Source organism: Mesoplodon bidens (genome assembly GCF_964165515.1).
Source record: "Mesoplodon bidens genome assembly, chromosome: 3".
NCBI classification, from domain to species: domain Eukaryota; kingdom Metazoa; phylum Chordata; class Mammalia; order Artiodactyla; family Ziphiidae; genus Mesoplodon; species Mesoplodon bidens.
The window spans coordinates 176,348,038-176,368,380 of NC_138178.1; the positions used below are offsets into that span (position 1 = coordinate 176,348,038).

Sequence of the window (20,343 nt, forward strand, 5' to 3'; positions counted from 1 at the left end):
AGGAGCACTCCTCTCTCTGAGGGTCTGAATGTGTGAGTGCAGCCATGCGGCAGCCTGAAAGCCGGCATCTGCCAGCCACGGGGCTACCTGGGAAGCCAGTGCTATGCTCAGCATTTACTGCCCAGCGATGTTTACGCTCTGACTCAGGTCTTGTTTAAATGTCCCAGCCTGACCCCATGACAGTCAGCAGTGGTGATTTAATGAGCCCTGCTGTGCGTGAGGCTCACAGACCACAGAGTAGCCTCATGGAGCTTACTTTCTAGAGGGAGAGAAAGACAGTGCCACACATAGACCATTATAATTGTGATCGGTCCCAGGAAGGAGGATCTCAGGGACCTGGGCTGAGACAGGGGCCTCAGGTGGTCAGGGAAGTCAGAAGGGCTCCCTGGAGGAGGTGACCTGTGAGCTGAGACATGAAGGAGAGGACCACGTGGCCTGGTGGGAGCAGCATGCCTGGGGCAACCCCGGGAAGGGAGGGGTCCCCAAAGTGTGGAAACTTGAGACAGACCTAGGGCTGGAGGGCCACTGGGCTCTAGCGAGGAGACCTCTCTCAGCCACCTGTAGGCCTGGGGCTAAGCGCTGTCTCAGCTGGTCCTCTCACAAGCCTGTAGCCCCTTGAGGGGGTCACCCTCGGAGGCCCCACACTTATCCCAGGCCTGTGGCCATCTCCCAAATTCTGTTGGGGAGGGCTCTTAGATAAAGAGTGAAACATTCCTAAAGGTACTTAAAGAAAGAGCGGTGGGGGGGTGGGGAACTGGGCAGGAAGGGCCTGGGCCTGATACTTCCACTCCCAAGTCCCACCCTGAAGACAGGCTGTGGCTTGGCCTCTGACTCATTGTAACGTGGAGGTCGAGGCTGCAAGACTTGACTTGGGGCTGCCATAATGCACAACGGGGACCTGACCGAGCAGGGACCTGTGAGACAGGAGCCTCAGGTGGCCTCCCTGTAGTCACCATTGCTGGCCCTGGCATCGGGGCAAAGTCAGAACTTCATCCGCAGCACCCGAGGAGGCCGGTGTGGAGAGCCGGACCTGAGATCTCCAGGCCCAGCAGGGAGGCTTTAATGAAAATAGTTTTATTGAAACAGAATTCATATACCATACAATGTACCCATTTAAAGTGTGTAATTCAATGGTTTTTAGTATATTCACAGAGTTGTACAACCAGCACTACCATCAATTTTAGAACATTTCCTCACATCAAAAAGAAACCCCATTCCCATCAGCAGTCACTGCCTAGTGCCCTCCTCTCCCAGACCCTGGCTGCCAAAAATTTTCTTTCTGTCTCTATTCATTTGCCAACTCCGGACATTTTTTTTTTTTTTTTTTTTTTGCGATACGTGGGCTTCTCACTGTTGTGACCACAGGCCTCTCACTGTTGTGGCCTCTCCAGTTGTGGAGCACAGGCTCCGGAAGCGCAGGCTCAGCGGCCATGGCTCACGGGCCTAGTGCTCCGCGGCATATGGGATCTTCCTGGACCGGGGCACGCACCCGTGTCCCCTGCATCGGCAGGCGGACTCTCAACCACTGCGCCACCAGGGAAGCCCTGGACATTTTATATCAGTGGAATCATATAGTATGTGCTCTTTTGTGACTGGCTTCTTTCATTTAACATAATGTTTTCAAGGCTTATCCATGTTGTAGCACATGTCAGTATTCTTTTCCTTTTTATGGTTGAATAATATTCCATCTTATGAGGGAACTCCCTGGCTGTCCAGTGGTTAGGACTCTGCGCTTCTACCGCAGGGGGCACAGGTTTGATCCCTGGTTGGGGAACTAAGATCCTGCAAGCCGCGACACGGCCAAAAAAATAAATTAATTAAAAAATGAAGTTAAAAAAATATTCCATCTTATGGATAGACCACATTTTGTTTATCCATTCATCAGTTGATGGACATTAAGTTTTTTCCACTTTTTGGCTATTGTGAGTAACACCACTATGAGCATTTGTGCACAAGTTTTTTTTGTTTGTTGTTTGTTTGTTTTTTGCTTGTTTGTTTGTTTTTTGCTGTACATGGGCCTCTCACTGTTGTGGCCTCTCCCGTTGCGGAGCACAGGCTCCGGACGCGCAGGCTCAGCGGCCATGGCTCATGGGCCCAGCCGCTCCGCGGCATGTGGGATCTTCCCAGATCGGGGCACAAACCCGTGTCCTGTCCATCGGCAGGCAGACCCCCAACCACTGCGCCACCAGGGAAGCCCTGTGCACAAGTTTTTGTGTGGGTATATGTTTTCATTCTTTTGGTTACATATCTAAAAGTTGGATTGCTGGGTCATATAGTTACTATATTTTTAACTTTTTGAGGAACTGCCAGACTGTTTTTCAAAGCAGCTGCATCATTTCACACCAGCAGTGTATGAAGGTTTCAACGTTTCCACATCTTCCCCAATACTTGTTATTACCACTGTTTTTTATTATAGTTATCATAGTGGGCTAGGATACCTAGTGGTATCTCACTGTAGTTTTGATATTCATTTACCTGGTGGCTAATGTTGGGCAACTTTTCATGTGCTTATTAGCAATTTGTATACTTTCTTTGGAGAAATGTTTATTCAGATACTTTACCCATTTTATTCATCTTTTATTATTGAGTTGTGAGAATTCTTTACATGTTCTAGATAAAGTCCTTTACCAGGCATGTTTTGCAAATATTGTCTCCCACTTTGTGGACTGTTTTTAACTTTACTGATGGTATCATTTGCAAAAAAAAAAAACAAATTAAAATTTTGATGAAGTCCAATTTATCTACTTTTTTCCTTTTGTTCCTTATGCTCTTGAAATTGTATTTAAGAAGGCTTTGCCTACTCGGGGTCACTCCTTGCGAAGTGAAGGCTTACTCCTGTGTTTTCTCCTAAGAGTTTTATAGTTTTAGCTCTTACAGTTAGGCATACAATCCATTCTGAGTTTTTTTCTTTGGTTATTAACACATTAACTAACAAGATCTGGCCGCAGGTCTAATATCTTCTGTAATTTTGGAGACGACTGTACACGCTGTTCTGAGATCTCTCCCAACATGTCACGTGATGAGACAGTGTCATGATTTCTAGGGGTGCCATCGTCCCAGCCATTGCTAATACCACCTACATTCACAAGTGAAGAAAATACTAGATTTCAGTTAAAGTTTCATTTAAATAAACCTGTAACTACCCTCCCAGGTTCATGGTACCCCTGAAATCTATCCACAGACTGGAGGTTAAGAACTCCTAGGATGGGACCTCCCTGGTGGCGCAGTGGTGAAGTATCCACTTGCCAGTGCAGGGGACACGGATTTGAGCCCTGGTCCCGGAAGATCCCACATGCCGCAGAGCAACTAAGTCTGCGAGCCCCAACTACTGAAGCCCACGCACCTAGAGCCCGAGCTCCACAACAAGAGAAGCCACCGTGATGAGAAGCCCGCACACCGCAATGAAGACCCAATGCAGCCAAAAAAAAAAAAAGTAAAAAGAAAAAGAACTCCTAGGATGGCTAAAATTCCTGCCCAGTCTCAGTTTCTGAAGAGCCTTGGGGGGGGGGAAATGAACCCTCCCAGGACTGGCTTCTGGCTGTTTTCCTGCCAGCCCACGCCCTGCCTTCTGCCTGGTCCAGCTTTGGGGAAGCTATTCCTTGCCTGGCAGAATTTTCTAACAAGCCATCTAACAATAATACTAAAAGAAACAAAAAAAAGCAGCAATAAGAATTATAAACACTACGTGTAGAATCAGACAAGGCATTCTGCCCACATCCTCATCCCTGGTCCTCCCAACATTCTTAGGTCTCTGGTGAGGCCCGCGGCCACACGGCTATGTGGCTGAGGCCTGCCGGTGAGTGGGGTCACACGGTTCAGGCGGAAACTTCACCTCGTGGTGCCTCAGTTACCCTACCTACAAGGCCCGGATGAGCCGGTCATAACCATGTACACCCAGTGGGAGTACTGGGTGGATTAAAAGCGCTGACGATTTCTACACAGAGAGCACAACCAGGCACAGTTACACCCTGAAGATATTAGCTATTATCTTTAAGCCTTTCACAGGGGACAGGAAGGTGCTATTTCTCTGCCAGCGTCTGCTTTCTCTCGTTCTGCACAGGATTAATGCCTAATTATTCGTAACATCCAGGATTCTTTGAGTTGTAACAGAAAGTCCAATCGCTCTATTTAAAAAGCCAGGATTTCAGGCCTGGCTTATGCGGTTTGGACAGTGGGGAGAGGTCAAAAGATCCTATCAGGACTCAACCGGCCTTTTTCCACAGACTGGTGGGGTAAGAAGGGCTCCCTGGAACAGGCCCTGCACTGGGGTGGGCAAGCGAGCCCCCGGGGCACAAACGCCTCCTCCAGCTTCCAGCCCCGGTGCGGCCTGTCCTGCCTGCCCCATCCCCGGCCCTGCTTTGGAGGTTCTAGGCTTTAGATCCCTAGGTCCTGATTTCAGAGAGAGAGAGAGAGATCCCTTCCTTCCTGAGAGTTCCAGGAAAAAGTTCCAGAAAGACCCTTGATTGGCCTGGCTAGGTCATGTGCCCTTGCGGGGCCAATCACTGTAGCCAGAGGTCTGGGGTGCTCTGATTGGCCAGGCCTGGGTCACGTGCCGGTTAGAGATGGGGAAGCCCCAAGCTAACCACCGGGAGGAGGATGTTGCGGATGAGTAGACACTTGGGAGATGCTGGGCTGACAAAACCAAAGGTCCCCCTTATAGGGCATATTTCATGTTGTCTTGGTCAGACCTCACCTGTGCCAGGAACCTTCCCCCCACTAGGACTGGCTCCTGCCCTGTGCACCCACGGCAGCCTGTGTTCCCTTTCATTATTTCTCACTCTGCAGTTAATGAGTGCCTACTATGCATCAGGCACAGAGAAGGGGGCCCAGGAGGAACCCCAACGACAATAGGTTGGAAGGAGAGGGTGGAAGCTGCACAGGGGACTGACTGAGGGGGAGCGGTCTGTGAAGTAGGAGGGGAACCAAGGTCCAGACAAGAGAGGGAATTTCCAGAGGGAGGAGTGGCGGACTCAGGCGTCTCAGGTGCTGCTGAGAAGGGCAGTGTTCCAGGAAGTCCAGGAAGTGACCGCTGGATCGGGCAGCTGGGAGCTTGTGGGTGACCTTAGCAATAGGTAGGAGTAGGCACACAGCCCTGCTCGGGTGGGGTGAGGAGAGACTGGGAAGGGAGGGAGTGGGGAAGGCACGTATGGACACGTCTTTGGAGTTTTCTGTCTTCTGTCGTGGGAGTAGAGAAATGGGAAGGAGGCGGAAAGGGGCTTGGGAGCAAGGGAGAGTTTTTCCCCCTTTTTTGGGAAAATGCTAGCCAAGGGGAAAGAGAGAGAGAGGCTGATGGTACAGGAGAGCAGCAAGGGGAGGGCAGCTGGAGGTGGGTGCCTGAGATCAAGATTGGGGTGGGAGAGACTGAGGGGGAGGGGGGTGCCAGGCAGGCAGATGTGTCAGTTTGGGGACTGGAAGATGAGAGCCCATCTGATGGATTCAGTTTTTCCCACTGAAGAATGAGGTGAGGTCACTGGCTGGGAGTGAGGGCAGAACGGGCTGTGGGGAGTGTGAGGAGAGGAGAGAAGGTGTGAACTCTTAGACTCAGAGGGTGGGAGAGTGTCACCGAAAAACATGGTGGGGCTGCTGACTCGATGGAGTGCCAGTTTGAAGTTCTGAGGTCACAAATTCCCAATCAAAAGGGTTGTGTGTGGGCCACCTTCCCCCACCCCAAACAATAGGCAGGGGCAGGAAAGGGGGTTTCCTTCAGGTTGAGGGGTTCCCTATGGTGGAAGAAGAGGGGCTGGAGAGATGGAATCTGTAAAAAATCCACCAGGCCAGGAGGTAGTTACTATTATCTGTGTTTTACAGACAAGGAAGCTGAGAGGGTCAAGGCCAGTATGGCATGTGTGGCTTTGGCGTCAAAATAGAACGGGGCCTGGCACATGTTAGGTGTTAATATTTGTTGAAAAGAGTGAATGGCTGGAAGGTCCAGTGATGCACCCATTGTTATAACCCAGCCAGGAAGTAGCTCCAACCTTGGGGTTTGGTAGGTGGTGCTGGTGACCCCATGTGCTGTGCCATTCCTGCTGCTCTAAAAAATGACTCAATATCACCTTTGTGCCCTTGTAGGCTAATCTATCCAGAGTCTTGTGGTATAACTTCATAGACACTAAGCGAGCAGGGCAGAGTGCTTTTAACCTCATTCCTCGCACAGTGCTCACCTCTAGATGAGTCACAGCCCTCGGCCAGGTGGTTTAGCCCAGGGAATGCCACCTCTGGTTCCTAACCCTTGGCTTTGCTGTCTGCATCCTACCCAGGCCAGCTGTTGGGGAGTATCCCAGGGCACACACCTGCGCTACCTGGGCTGTCCTAGGAGATGAGCGTCCTTTTAAGGGGAATTCAGGAGCGACCCTGAACTTGGCGGGGGCAGTTCTCCTCCATGGGGAGGGCTCCCAGCGCTTTTTCTTACAGTTCATTCAGGAAGAATTGAACATGGTCACTTCACTGAAGTAATAATGATGGCTTATGCTGCAAAAAACGTGGAGAACATCCTGTTTATTTATTCAGGCTTTAAAACCATAAAACTTTAGATTTCTCCCTGTAGCTATTTATAACCAGAGCTGGTGTAAACTGTCCCCATATTAAGCTCAGGTTTGAAGTAACTTAAAAGAAAAATAGCCACCCGCTGCATTAAAAATATATATATATATATATATATATATATATATATATTTCATTTATAGACCTTCTCTCCCCTCCTGATTATTCCTGATTATGTACGAAGAGCGTGTTGTTTGGGGCGGATCGGTGGGGGTGGGGCAGATACAGACCTCCAGGGGAGTCACACACTCTCCCATCTCTCCCCCCACCCCCAGCTATAAAAGCAGCCCCGTGTCGGCCGGTGGTCACTCTCCGGGGCAAGGATGTTTCGGGCTGGCACGAGCTCTCCCTCACTGGGTGCCCGGGGTGGAGTGGGGGAGGCAGGGCAGGCAGCAGATCCGGAAAAGTGGCTCTTGCCTCGGAGGAAGTTGACCCTCCTCCCCTACCAAAGGCTTGGGATGAAAATAGCTTCTTCCTCTTTACCCTTCCCGGACCCCAGCCCATTTCTGTAAGTCCCCCACCCCATTTTTAAGTGCTCCCCTCCCCCTGTGGCAATTCGGCTCCTTCAGAGCTCTCCAAACGGCCATCCGGGACGGCAGGGACCCCGCGCCCCGACTCTGCGACCGGGCAGGGGCAGAGGCCCCTCTCCTCCGGCCTCGCAGGCGCGGCGCGCCCCGAAACTCGGGCAATCGCGGCGAATTCCAACCTCTCCCCACCAAATTAGCAGAAAGCTCTACTAAACCCCCTGAGCTCCTACACTGCTTTCTTCTACTCCGAGGGTGACTGTCACCTGGGAACCCTGTCCCCTGCACCAAGGTTCCCCCGGCGCTAACCCCCAAATCCCTTGGGAAAGGTGGGGGCGCAATTAGTTTCTTCCAATTAGTTTCCCCTCTTTGTATAGAACCCATTCAAACTGTGAGATGTAATCCTCCGCGCGAGGGGGAAAGTAGTCCCAACCTTGCATTCAATTTCTGTTCTCGTGTCGCGTATATTTTACTTTTTGAAACCGATGGGATCCTCAGTGGAGCCCTTCGGGGAACGTGGGGGCAGAGGCCGCGGGGGGTGCGCGCAGGTGAAGGGGGGCCGGCAGAAGGAGGGGGCGGGGAGGACAGCTAACTCCTCGCTATTGCCTAGAGAGATGGATCATGGGGCGTAGAGAGATTGCAAACCTCAAACCACGTACAGCGGGCGATACGCGTCAACCGAACCTGACCAACGGAAGCCCGGAGCCTCCCCGTCCCCGCTCTCCCGCCCCGGCCCCTTGGACAGACTGGTACGCGGAGCCAATCTGGCTGCCGCTCGCCGTCCAAATCCCACAAGAGCCAATGGGAGCACGCCGAGGGCGGAGCCACCCCGCGCTGGGTTGGGCTGCGCGCGGCTTCCCCCGCTCGCCCAGGCCCCGCCCCCCTCCCCTCCCGCTCGCTGCTCCTGGAGTAGTTAGTGCCAGTGAAGTGCGGGCGGCGATGAGAGCGAAAGTTACGCTCGGCACGGTGCTGGGGGCTTGAAGCGGCTTTGCTCTCCGCCCGCTAGGGCCGCCCCAGCTCCAACTCGCGCCCGCGAGCTCCGGCCGCGCCCGCCCGCCTCCGCGCCCGCTCTCACCCCCTCCCCCGGCCCGGCGCCCCCTCCTCCGGAGCCGCGGGTCCCCGCCACTTTCGCCCGGCCCGGGCCCCCGCCGATGCCGGCCATGGTGGAGAAGGGCCCCGAGGTCTCAGGGAAGCGGAGAGGGAGGAACAACGCGGCCAACGCGGCCGCCTCGGCCGCCGCCGCCTCCGCCGCCGCCTCGGCCGCCTCCGCCGCCGCCGCCGCCTCCTCGGCCGCCGCCGCCTCCTCGGCCACCTCCGCCTCCGCCTCGGCCGCCGCCGCCCCCAATAATGGGCAGAATAAAAGTTTGGCGGCGGCGGCGCCCAATGGCAACAGCAGCAGCAACTCCTGGGAGGAAGGCAGCTCGGGCTCGTCCAGCGACGAGGAGCACGGTAAGTGGCAGCCGCCCGCGCCGCCCCCGCCCGCTCGCCCGCTCGCCCGCCCGCCCGCTGACCTCCTCTCTGCTTCCCCGCAGGTGGCGGCGGCATGCGGGTCGGACCCCAGTACCAGGCGGTGGTGCCTGACTTCGACCCCGGTGAGTAGCGCCCCGGCCCGGCCGGCCGGCGACCCGAGGGGGCGGACGGCCTCGGACAACTTTCTTTTTGCCTGTGTGGGTCCCGCTGTCCGCGGGGAGACACCCGCGCAAGGGTGTCCTGCCGCTGTGCCTGACCCCGGGGAGGCCCCGGTCGCCGCGGCGGGTCGGATTGGAGGCGGCAGCGCGCTGCCACACCTGGCCACCTGGCCCGGGGTCTCCGGCGTCCCCGGGTCGGCACGAGCCGCGCCGGGGCCGTGCAGGGGCGACCGCGCCGGAGAGTTAGCGTCCTGCGAGCGCCCGGGCTTGGGACGTCCTCGGACCCGTTTCTCCCCGGCGGAGGGTTGCCCCGCATGCCCTTTCCTCGTCCTGCCGGCCCCTGGGCTCCTTCCTGCCCCCGACTCCCCTCCTGTCTTGAGATCTCCCAAAACCAGTTAATAAAAGAAGTGTGCTTACCAGAGGGCGCCTGCCCGGGGAAGAGAGACTGGCTGGTGGCAGTTTGATTTTAGGACCTATTTGTAAATGTGTGTGTATTCCCCCCCCCCCTTTTTTTTTAAGGAACGGGTTGTGAAAGATTAGAACCTTCAGAAGCTTTAGCCTAACAAATGATGTCCGCCTCCAAGAAATCCCTACCCCCTAGCTTGGAACATTTGCTACTCTTGCTGCTCTTCTGTGTGGAAGCAGATTTAAAGTACCAGAAAAATCCAACCAGACAAAGGAATTCGTCAGTGAGATTCTAGCCTGTCTCCGTATAAGATTATCTTTAAAAGATTGTTGGCATGGAAAATGTTTGAAAGGACGTGGGTTTTCTTTCAGAAATAAAACTCAAAAGAGAACCTTGTGGAACTGGAGTTAACAGTCCTCCTGGTTGGAGGGCTTTAGAACTGAAGGTTCTCTATGTAGGTTATACCACGAGTTTGAGAAGATAAATGCATAAATGCTTTTCCTTGGAAACAAGACTGCAGAAAATTGCAAGGATCTAGCCCTTGAAAAAGGCGATTGCTCTTAAGCTGTTATTTAGGTATGAAACTCTGGGTGCTGTTTGAAGTGAAAATACATAGGGATCCCTTAGTGAGCTCTTGGGCACTCTGGAAATAAATGACCTTTCCCGTATTTGCCTTCTACATTTTAGTCTGTTGATGATTTAAATCTCTTAAAGTATAAGTAGTCTACCGCCCAGGTTTGTATTCCTTTTAACTTATGTTAGTCTTTTTGATAGTTTCCCCTTCCCCCGCGTCTTCCTTTTTTGGTAGTCACTTCTCATTTATAAGAGTGACAGGATGGGACTCCGAGACGAGGCTTTTTCTCTTCTGTGCATGCCTTCTCCATTCCATGGTTGGCCACCAGGGGAAGCATACTGTTTTTTGGTTACAGTTGACCCTATCTTCATTTTGTAGGTCAAGTCCATCTTTGTTTTAATACACAGAACATAAAGCAAAGCTTGTCACCAAGTTTCCCCCACATATTTAAAAGAATCAACTTGTATATATCTTTTAGTTTTAGTAAGTTGGTCAGTTTTTTGGTACATTTTGTTTATATTCGTTTTGAAAGCTTTATTTAAATATGTGGGATGTGAGTGAAGAAAAGGGCATATTTGATGGTGACAGCAGGAATTAGAACTCTGACATTCTTCTAAGTATTGACGTCCAGCCCAGCTTTGTTAGGAATGAGCCTGGTTTCTTTGGAGTTGTTCTCTTTGAAACAGCACATGTAGTAGCATCATATTTTGAGCTGTCCTTGCAGTTTTGATGGAATAGATGCAAGCATAAATTTGCTAGAGACCTGCCATTCTCAAAAGTAAAACGCTATAAATGTTTTGCTGCATGGTCTTACTGCCAGTTGATTGGGTCTTGGCATTAACATTTCCCATTTTGTGTTTGTTTTAATCTGGAAAGGAATCTAACTGGTATGAAATAATTTGAAACTGTGTTTTGCCAATCTGAGCAGTGGGACGAATTCCTAGGTATGGCTGGAAATTGTAGGACTTTACTGTTTCCTACTGATTTATTTTTTTAGGTGTGTTCTCATTTAACTTAAAACCTAAGGGACGGGGCTTCCCTGGTGGTGCAGTGGGTAAGAATCCGCCTGCCAATGCAGGGGACATGGGTTTGAGCCCTGGTCCAGGAAGATCCCACATGCTGTGGAGCAGCTAAGCCCGTGCACCGCAACTACTGAGCCTGTGCTCTAGAGCCTGTGAGCCACAACTGCTGGAGCCCTCGCACCTAGAGCCCGTGCTCTGCAGCAAGAGAAGCCATTGCAATGAGAAGCCGGTGCACTGCAACAAAGACCCAACGCAGCCAAATATATAATTAATTAATTAATTAATTAATTTTTAAAAATCTAAGGGACAGGGAGACTTCCATTTTGGAATAGAAATGATACACCAATTTTGTTTCATGGCAAAAAAAATTTTTTTCAGTCTTTAGACTTAAGACAGTTTCCTTCCATGAGTACAAGTTAGGAATAATATGGAATTGAGATTGTGATTGTTACTGGTTTTTGTTTTCCCCCTGCCTGAGTTTTGAATGTTTGTTTGTTTGTTTATTTATTTTTACAAATTTGAACAGACCGGTAAGTGTGAAACTCATCAGGAAACTGCTTTTTAAAAAAACTATCTCTGTAAAGATGTATGAGTGGAAGAAGTTGATTTTAATTTTTTTTAAGGTCAGATTTTATTTACCCACAGTATCCCAACTTGACCCTATTGAGCTTTAAAAGCGAATGGTTGAAACTAGATCCACCTGATACTCCGTGTATGGCCCAAAGAAGATTCATTTCTGTCATCCCTCACAAGTAGTGAGTGACGTGGATAGAGCACCGCCATCCTAAAGTGCTGATTCAGTTCTTGTTATCTAATTCAGACCCAAACCGGATTACTGGATCAGAACTTGGTAGTTAACATAACATCTGTGTTCATAATGATGGAACAAGTTTTATCCGTTAGATTTAAAAACAAGGCCAGAATGCAGTTCCGTATCTTTAACTTAGTCTTTGTTCTCATATGGGGTCCAGACTGTCTTTCCATACTCAGTGCCATAGTGTATGCTGAGTCGTCTTTGGTTTCTTTTATTTATTTTTATTTTTTATTTTTTTTTTAATTTATTTATTTTTGTCTGTGTTGGGTCTTTGTTGCTGCATGCAGGCTTTCTTTAGTTGCGGTGAGTGGGGGCGACTCACTGCGGTGGCTTCTCTTGTTGCAGAGCACAGGCTACATTTAAGCGCATGGGCTTCAGTAGTCGCAGCATGTGGGCTCAGTAGTTGTGGCGCACAGGCTTAGTTGCCCCGCGGCGTGTGAGATCTTCCTGGACCAGGGCTTGAACCCGTGTCCCCTGCATTGGCAGGCGGATTCTTAACCACTGTGTCACCAGGGGAGTCTCAGCATGTGTTATTACTGTCAGCTTCTATCTGTGCTGGTTTTCAGTATCACAGTTCACTAATAGTAAAACTAAGACTCTTATGGAAGAGGAAATGTCAATGGTAAATATTTTTGAGGTAATAGCCCTTTAAACATGCACCCTGTATTTGGAACATTGAATCCAGTATATTTAATCAGATTAGAAAGTTTGTGGTTGTCATTGGCTCAACGGTCACTTCAGAGTTGTCTTGTATTAATAAAATGTGTTATGCTTTAATGTGGAATAATTTTTCTGAACAGGGTGTCTTGACCTGCTTTTCATTTCTTCTTACTGGTGGTTCTATGTTCCTCTTTGAGCACATTGGCTATGCGTTAGTTTCATTGTAAAAATCAATTTTAAAGATACCCCAACATTCATAAGTTACAGTGAATGCTTTGTGATGTAGACGTACTTTGAGGTAGCGTTTACCCAAATGAGAGGTCAGGGTAATGATAAATCCTGTGAGCGATCACCTTCATGATGTAGTGAAGTAGGAGACACTTAACTGGTTGTCGGGAGGTTGAATACCCCGTCTCTGTGGTTAAGAAGGTGGTTTAAGGTCAAGCTGGTCATTGTATCTCAGGAGCCTCATTCCTCCATTATGAATCAGGGTTCTTTCCCTCACTTGTGGCCTGTGATTATGTCAGTTACAGTCATCTTTTTAATTTCTGGCTTCTTTCAGAAGCAGTACAGAGTAGACTGTGAGAGCTTGGGCTATGAGAATCGTCAAACCCAAGTTCAGATCTTGGCAGTGCCTCTTGACAAATGTGTGTTGCCCCTCGGCAAGTTACTTTATTTTTGCTTTCATCTGTGAAGTAAGGGTAGTGGAACTTCTTCCTCAAGAGAAGAAATTAACTGAGCTAATACATGTAAAATGTCCAGCGCAGTGCTTGGCACACAGTGAGTGTTAAGTAAACATTGTCTGCTATCTTATTCTAATTATCATTGTGGGACTTCAGTTGCCAAGCAGTGGTCCCCCGCATTGCCTGCTTTACTGCAGAGGTAAGACTGAATTATAACGAAGCCGTAGATTTGAATGGGAATCGTGCGTGCACTGAGATAGTTGAAGATGATTACTTTTAAGTTACCTGCTGCAATTTAGGTAAATATTCTTTCCTGGAAGAGGGAGAACTAGTCCAAGACATTTCTACATTTATAGCAGAAAAGTACACTGAGATCCAGAGAGAATAGGTAAACCTGTTCAGATCAAGTTTCTGGATAGTACAAAAGAAACCTTGAATCCATCCCTCGGCCAAAGTGAAGTACACATTAACTGTGTTCTGAGTTAGGGAGTTTTTGCTCTAAACTTTCAAGTTCTTGTCTTTGAGATTAGTGTTTTCGAGGTGAGGTTCTTCTGCCACAATGTTCCCTTCCGTGGGTGATGAGTGTGATTCAAAGGTTAGCTGGTTGAGGCTGATCAGAGCAGAGTTTTAAAAGCAGTGTTGAAAGTCATTGGTACTGAAGAAATTTAGGCTTACTCTTAAAAAGCTATTTTCCTTGGTGTCATAAAGTTATATGGGGCAATTTAGTTGCAACTAACTTCTTAGTCTTTGGAGATGAAACATTAAAGTCTATCCAAGTTACTGTATTCTCCCCCAGTTTATTTTACTTTTTATATTTTACTCTCTGCTATATAGATTGTTGTAATTAATTTGTAATTTAGCCCTCACTTCTGAGCCTTTCTTTAGAGGTTCCATGCATAATGTAAAAGTAAGAAATAAGGCTTGTATTGGTTTTTATATTTAAAACGGAACTGGAAGTGCCTTTTGTGGAGGGAGTCTCTGTAGCAACACAGTAAAAGTCTGAATAAGGTAGGAATTGGGGATTGAATGCTGATTCAGTGATTTGGAGTGAGTTAATTCCTACAGCTTTAAATAGCAATTATGGAAAATATTTGTGACCCTAGAAATGATAAGGGGTAATAGTTGTAATTTAACAATTTCTTCTGTTTTGTGTTATGGAAATTCTTCTAATACATATATCTGTCTTCTGGTTGAGCTTTATGTTTTCTGTTGATTTTAAAAAAAAGTATTTAAAAAATAGAATGGTTTAAGGTGACAAAAGGTGTTTTGCTAAAATTTTTGAGACATTTGAAAATAACATTAAAATGTCATTTAAATGAAATGTTGACAGTAAACCCTAAAACTCCTATTTTTTTCAAATTAGTCAAATTCTTTAAAGATGGTGATCTTAGTAAAAATCGCACAGTAGAGATAATTCTTTGAAATTTCTGGATTTTCCCTACCTTGGAGTAATGAGAGAGAAAATGGTAGTGTCCGCCCAGTCCGGCCTTCCTGTGTTCTAGATGAGGAAAGTAAGGCCTGCGGAGACAAAGTGACTTGTATTTGTCTTTCGGTCATTAAACGTATCTCCAGGTAGACTTGAGGCCAATGAAGCCAAACTTAAAACTCTTAATGTTTTAGAGCATTGTTACTGCATACAATAATTGGGAACGGTAATACGGCTGCATGATTTTAGAACCAGGAGTAAGAGTTAAATTTCTAAAATTGAAGTGATTAAATAGTGATTAGATGTTGGAATGTCTTTGCAAATTATCATAAGGTAGGATAGAATTGTAAAGATAGAGTTATTTTAAAAACCCATTCAAATAAAAAAGAAAATAATATCTACAGTTACATGCCCACCACTGTGATTAAACACTGTTGAAATTAGGACATACTTGCTTCAGGTACAGGTAGAGGCTAATTCTTCCACTCCTGCCTTCACTAATTGGAAGTTGATTTTTGTTATCCCTGTGATAGTTTGCATCCTTTATGAAGCAGATGCCAAGATAGAATTAGACGTGCAAGAGTGTCATAGGGGTAAATGCCTGTGATGACAGGGAGGAGAGGAAGAAGGTTAGGTGGCACAGCCTTCAGAATGGGTGCAGGTGTGACACCTGTGAAGGAAAACAGGAGGAAGGATGATTGATTATTGGATCCAGGAGCCTAAGATTGCAGTGCAGCCAGAGCACAGACTGTTTGTTAGAGTGCATTGGGCAGGAAAGGGCCTGCCCTAGAATGCCGGCTGTGTTCAGTCATTGGCCTGGCGTTGGTATGAATGCTGCAGTGGACCCCAAAGGTGCTGGGCAGCTGGGGCTGTCAGCTAATTACACTTCTCTCAGCTCTTTCTCTCTTGAAGGGAGATCTGAGTGGCACACACTCAAGGCCGGCAGAATGCCCATGTGTGTTTTTGTACTTCAGTACGTACTTATGTGTGAAAACAGTATGTTTCATTATTGTCAAAGTCTTTTTGTAAATGGAATTATTTGTGCATATTCATTTGCTTTGATGTTTTCCAAACAAATACACTGCCACTAACAGGCACAGAAAATTCCTTTCCTTCACCCAATTTTCACTAAAGTGTTAGGTTTATTAACTTTTTGCAGTACTGTTTTTTTGTGGTTTATGTTGGCATTTTTCTAAATTACTGGTGAGGTTAAGTGTGCTTTTATATGTTTTTTTGGCTACTTGGTTTCCTTCTGTGAATATACCTTTTGCTCTTTTTCTGTAGGGTGTTCTTTTTCTTACTGATTTGTGGGAGTTCTTTATATATTTGGATACTGATCCTTTATTAGGGTTACATATGTAGAGTTTTTTGTTTTCTCTCTAGTATGGGGGTTGATTGAGTTTCTTCTCAGGAAGGAATAAAAATGTATCCCTGGTTGGATATGTTTCTGCTCAGAGACTGGACTTGGTACATAGCTCCTATAATAATTGTCACTAGGACTCCTGGTTTCTAAGATGAATGTTGCTGAGAATTGACACATCTTTTTTTGTTATGTTTCAACTTTATTCAGTTCATTTGGTGTACTGATTATTAACCGATTGACCTAAATTTCAGTACCAGATGACTTGAAAAGCTCTGATTTAATTTCTGTCCAGCATCTAGTTATAACAGCATACCAGTTAGAGGTTAAAGTTACAGCTTTAGTTTCCACGATGGTCAGTTAGTTTCCTATAACAGGTTAACGTGCTGTGAACTAAAGCCAAATTCAGCTGTCTTACGGGTTTGTCACTGATTATAAGGGAGTGGGCGAGTGTGTGGATGGGGAGGTGCAGCTAATAGAAGACCCTTGAAGGAATGATCTGTCAGTGCCAGGTTAGTGTAGTGCTGGCTGTGTGCCAGACTGGTTTGAACACTTTATACCTATTAATGATTTAACACAACGATCAAAACAGTCATATCAGATAAAGTTGTTATCACCATTTTCCATATGAGGAAACAGAGGCATGGAGAGGCTTATTGTTATGGTTCAACCTAGTAACTTGCCCAAGGTAACCCATTCTAAGATGCCAGCCGTTGTCCGAAGCACCGTTATTTTATATGTCACTAAGAAAGGAAAAACACCAAGATCCCATTAAGTGTAAGTTGCTGTCAGATTTCAATCTAGTGTATTTCAGGGAGAGCCAGCCAGAAATCCTCTTTAAGAAAAAACACTTAGGAGCAATACTTTATTGGATCAATTGCTTAGTCGTTTCCATGTGGTCCCAGGTATTGGGGAGTTTTATGTTTAGGGTTGCCAGAGCCTGCTTCATGTCCAATTACATTCCTCCTCTTCCTGGCAGTGAAAACACAAATGAAATGGGAGGTATCTGGCTTGGTTGACTGGGGCAAATTGGAATGAGTTGCTTTACTCCATGTATGTCGAAATAGTCATTTTCAGAGTGTAAAATACAACTGTTTTTTTGAGGGGAGCGATTTCTTGCTATTGGATGACATAAGGTTACAATGGACCCTGTTATGTTGGTTACCCTTTAGTTTAACAGTTGAGTATAACTTAAATATCTACCCCCCCCATATGTTTTTCTACAGATTCGCACTGAGCTTGAGCTGTGGAATGAATTTAAGAACCAGGTCTTAATAAAGTGTGAAAAGATACACAGATTAAAATATCTAAGAGAGCATTTTAAAAAAAAACCCTTGGTTTCACCCGTACAGCTATCTGGTTAGTATTGTTCAACAACTAATTTTCCTCCCTTGCATATTATTCCCATCCTTCCTCCCCTGCATATTATTCCCATCCTTCCTCCCCCATCAAAAAAACAAAAACCAAACTAACCCTGCCCCGCCTCCCCCAGAATCCCCAAAGTATATATTTCTTGGTGTTATTAGTGAATTGTATTCTATTTTTCAAAGACCAGAGTATACTTAAAGAAAATTGTAAGCTTTATTCTGTTTGTGAAGTTTGCCATGTTTGATTTGATCATAGTGTAAGTTAACTAAGGACTAGTTTTTGTCTGCCCAGAACCCCAAGGTTTGCCTTGTACTTATACCGAGGGCACTTGGGTGAGTCTCTGCTCCTGAAGTTTGGCTATGGTTATCCTTTTCAGCAGTTTCATCTAGTGACCAAGAAATACTACCTGATGGCCCTATTTATGCCTGAAAAGGTTAATTAAAATTTTGGGCATTGGTTAAACATTCTATTCACTTAAACTGTGCTGTTTTACACACATACATACTCTTACTGAAGATTGCAGATCCTGCTTTACTGACATAGAAGCTTCTGGGCTTGGGCTAGTTCTGCTTTCAGACTTGGTGTAGATATAGGGCGATCAGGATGGTGAGAAGAGTAGGGTAAGTACTTGGCTAGTCTGGTCTTACTTGGTTTCATAAAGTCTTGGTGGTGTCATGTGCTTCTGCTTTCTTAGTTTTTTGAGCCACCAATTCGGTGTAAATATCTAAAGGTTTCTCTTCTCACTTGATGTAGCTGAATGTGGTTCTGCATTTAATAAGAACATTTGTGTGCACTGACTGACTTACCTTGAATAGGCATTTTGTAATGGACAGTTGATAATTAAGCACCAACTTTAGTTAAAAAATGGAAACCCAAGGGGAAAAAATGAGCTTTAAAGTTGCATTTAAAAGCTGGTTTTCCCTGTTTTCTGTGCCTTTTTAGTAATGAATTTGTATGAATTAGAGATACACATCTTAGATGCATTCTTAAAAATTTATTTTTATCAAGGTGAATTTCATATGACATAAAATTAATCATTTTAAAGTGAAGAATTCAGTGGCATTTAGTACATTTACATTGTGTGCACCCACCACCCACACCATCTAGTTCCAAAGTGTTTTCATCATCCCAAGAGAAAACCTCATCTCCCCTAAGCGTCTACCCCCCTTCACTGATGACAGCACAGAGGGTGCTGTGAGGCATGGTGTCCGGGGTCACCTGACCCTGGGGTGGAGGAGGGGCATTGAAGAAACCAGGAAGAAGTTTTAGGTGAAGTGGTCCTCTGAGCCAAGCCTTAAAATTAGGAGTTTTTCTGTGTTTATGATTTTATGATATTTATTAATTTAAAAATTAATAATATATAAGCTGTAAATGTTAAAAAAATTATTTTGAAAATGCTAATCTTTCTTAAGAATTTCAATCTAGATTTTCTTTTAAATTGTCTTGAGCTGTGCTGTCCAGTAATATAGCCACTAGTGATCTATAATTTTTTTTTTTTTTTTTTTTGTGGTACGCGGGCCTCTCACTGTTGTGGCCTCTCCAGTTGTGGAGCACAGGCTCCAGACGCGCAGGCTCAGCGGCCATGGCTCACGGGCCCAGCTGCCCCGCGGCATGTGGGATCTTCCCGGACCGGGGCACGAACCCGTGTCCCCTGCATCGGCAGGCGGACTCTCAACCACTGCGTCACCAGGGAAGCCCCGATCTATAATTATTTAAATTTAAATTTATTAAAATCAAATAAAGTTAAAAATTCAGTTCTGTCACACTAGCTGCATTTCAAGTATGTAGCTATTGGCTGCTGTATTGGACGGCGTCGAGTAGGACATTTCCATTATCCCAGAAAGTGCTGTTGGACAGCACTGATCTAGAGGTTCTGATGAAAGCTTTGTTCTTTTTAATTTTTTAATTAGTTCAGTAGTTTTGCCTCTTTAATCAAGGTGCATGATGAAATGTGATATTGGAACAGCCGATAAATATTATGATGGCTGTGTACTGAATTCCTCTAGTGGAGTATTTGTTAAAATATTGCTATTAAGGTATTCAAAACAGGCTTCTTGAGAAAGCAAGTAGAAATTGAAAGCTTAGAGAGGTTTGTTTTTTGAGGTGGTTATTTAGTACCTAATTAAACCAGAAGGATGATGAAGGTATATGACTATATTGAAGATAAATGTAGGACTTAAAAAATCAACAATATGAAGGCTCAGCCTTTTTTTTTTTTTTTTAAGGGATCTTTATTTTCATTTATTTATTTATGGCTGCGTTGGGTCTTCCCTTGCTGCGTGGGCTTTCTTTAGTTGTGGTGAGCAGGGGCTACTCTTCATTGTGGTGCACGGGTTTCTCATTGTGGTGGCTTCGCTTGTTGCGGAGCACAGGCTCTAGGCACGCAGGCTTCAGTAGTTGCGGCATGTGGGCTCAGTAGTTGTGGCGCGTGGGCTTCAGTAGTTGTGGCACGAGGGCTCAGTAGTTGTGGCTCTTGGGCTCTGTAGCTCAGGCTCAGCAGTTGTGGAGCATGGGCTTAGTTGCTCTGTGGCATGTGGAATCCTCCCGGACCAGGGCTTGAACCTGTGTCCCCTGCATTGGCAGGTGGATTCTTAGCTACTTTGCCACCAGGGAAGCCCTGGAAAGGTTAGGTTTTTAAAACAGCTTTATTGAGGTTTAATTGACATAAAGTAAACTATACGTATTTACACATACACAAGTGTGCATATATTAGGCTGTTTGAAGTCCCACTGCTTACTGATGCTCTGTTCAGTCTTTTTCTTTTTTTAGAATAAATTTATTTATTTTATTTATTTTTGGCTGTGTTGGGTCTTTGTTGCTGCACATGGGCTTTCTCTAGTTGCAGCGAGCGGGGGCTACTCTTCGCTGCAGTGTGCGGGCTTCTCATTGTGGTGGCTTCTCTTGTTGTGGAGCACAGGCTCTAGGTGTGTGGGCTTCAGTAGTTGTGGCTCACGGGCTCTAGAGCTCAGGCTCAGTAGTTGTGGCGCACGGGCTTAGTTGCTCTGCAGCATGTGGGATCTTCCCGGGCCAGGGCTTGAACCCGTGTCGCCCGCATTGGCAGGCAGATTCTTAACCACTGCACCGCCAGGGAAGCCCCTCTCTTTCATTTTGAATGCTTTCTATTGCTATGTCTTTAAGTTTGCCAGTCTTTTTCTTTTGCAGCGTCTAATGTGCTGTTAATACATGTATTTTTTTCATCTTCCAGGTTTCATATCTAGAAGTTTGATTTGGGTCTTTTAAAAAATTTTTCATTTTTTTTATTGAAGTATAGTTGACTAATAGTGTTGTGGTAGTTTCAGGTGTGATTTGGGCTTTTTTTTTTTTTTTTTTTTTTTTTT

At 46.3% G+C, this 20,343-nt stretch overlaps 1 protein-coding gene across 1 annotated transcript in view; it reads left to right on the plus strand.

Annotated features, from left to right (window-relative positions):
- The first annotated feature begins 7,974 nt into the window (after nucleotides 1–7,974).
- RCOR1 (REST corepressor 1) overlaps nucleotides 7,975–20,343 on the plus strand; it is a 114,573-nt gene continuing 102,204 nt past the window's right edge. The window contains exons 1-2 of the mRNA XM_081230344.1: nucleotides 7,975–8,513; nucleotides 8,597–8,656. Coding sequence (XP_081086470.1) covers nucleotides 8,216–8,513; nucleotides 8,597–8,656 — 358 coding nt within the window. The 5' untranslated portion in view covers nucleotides 7,975–8,215. The remainder of the gene's footprint in view (nucleotides 8,514–8,596; nucleotides 8,657–20,343) is intronic.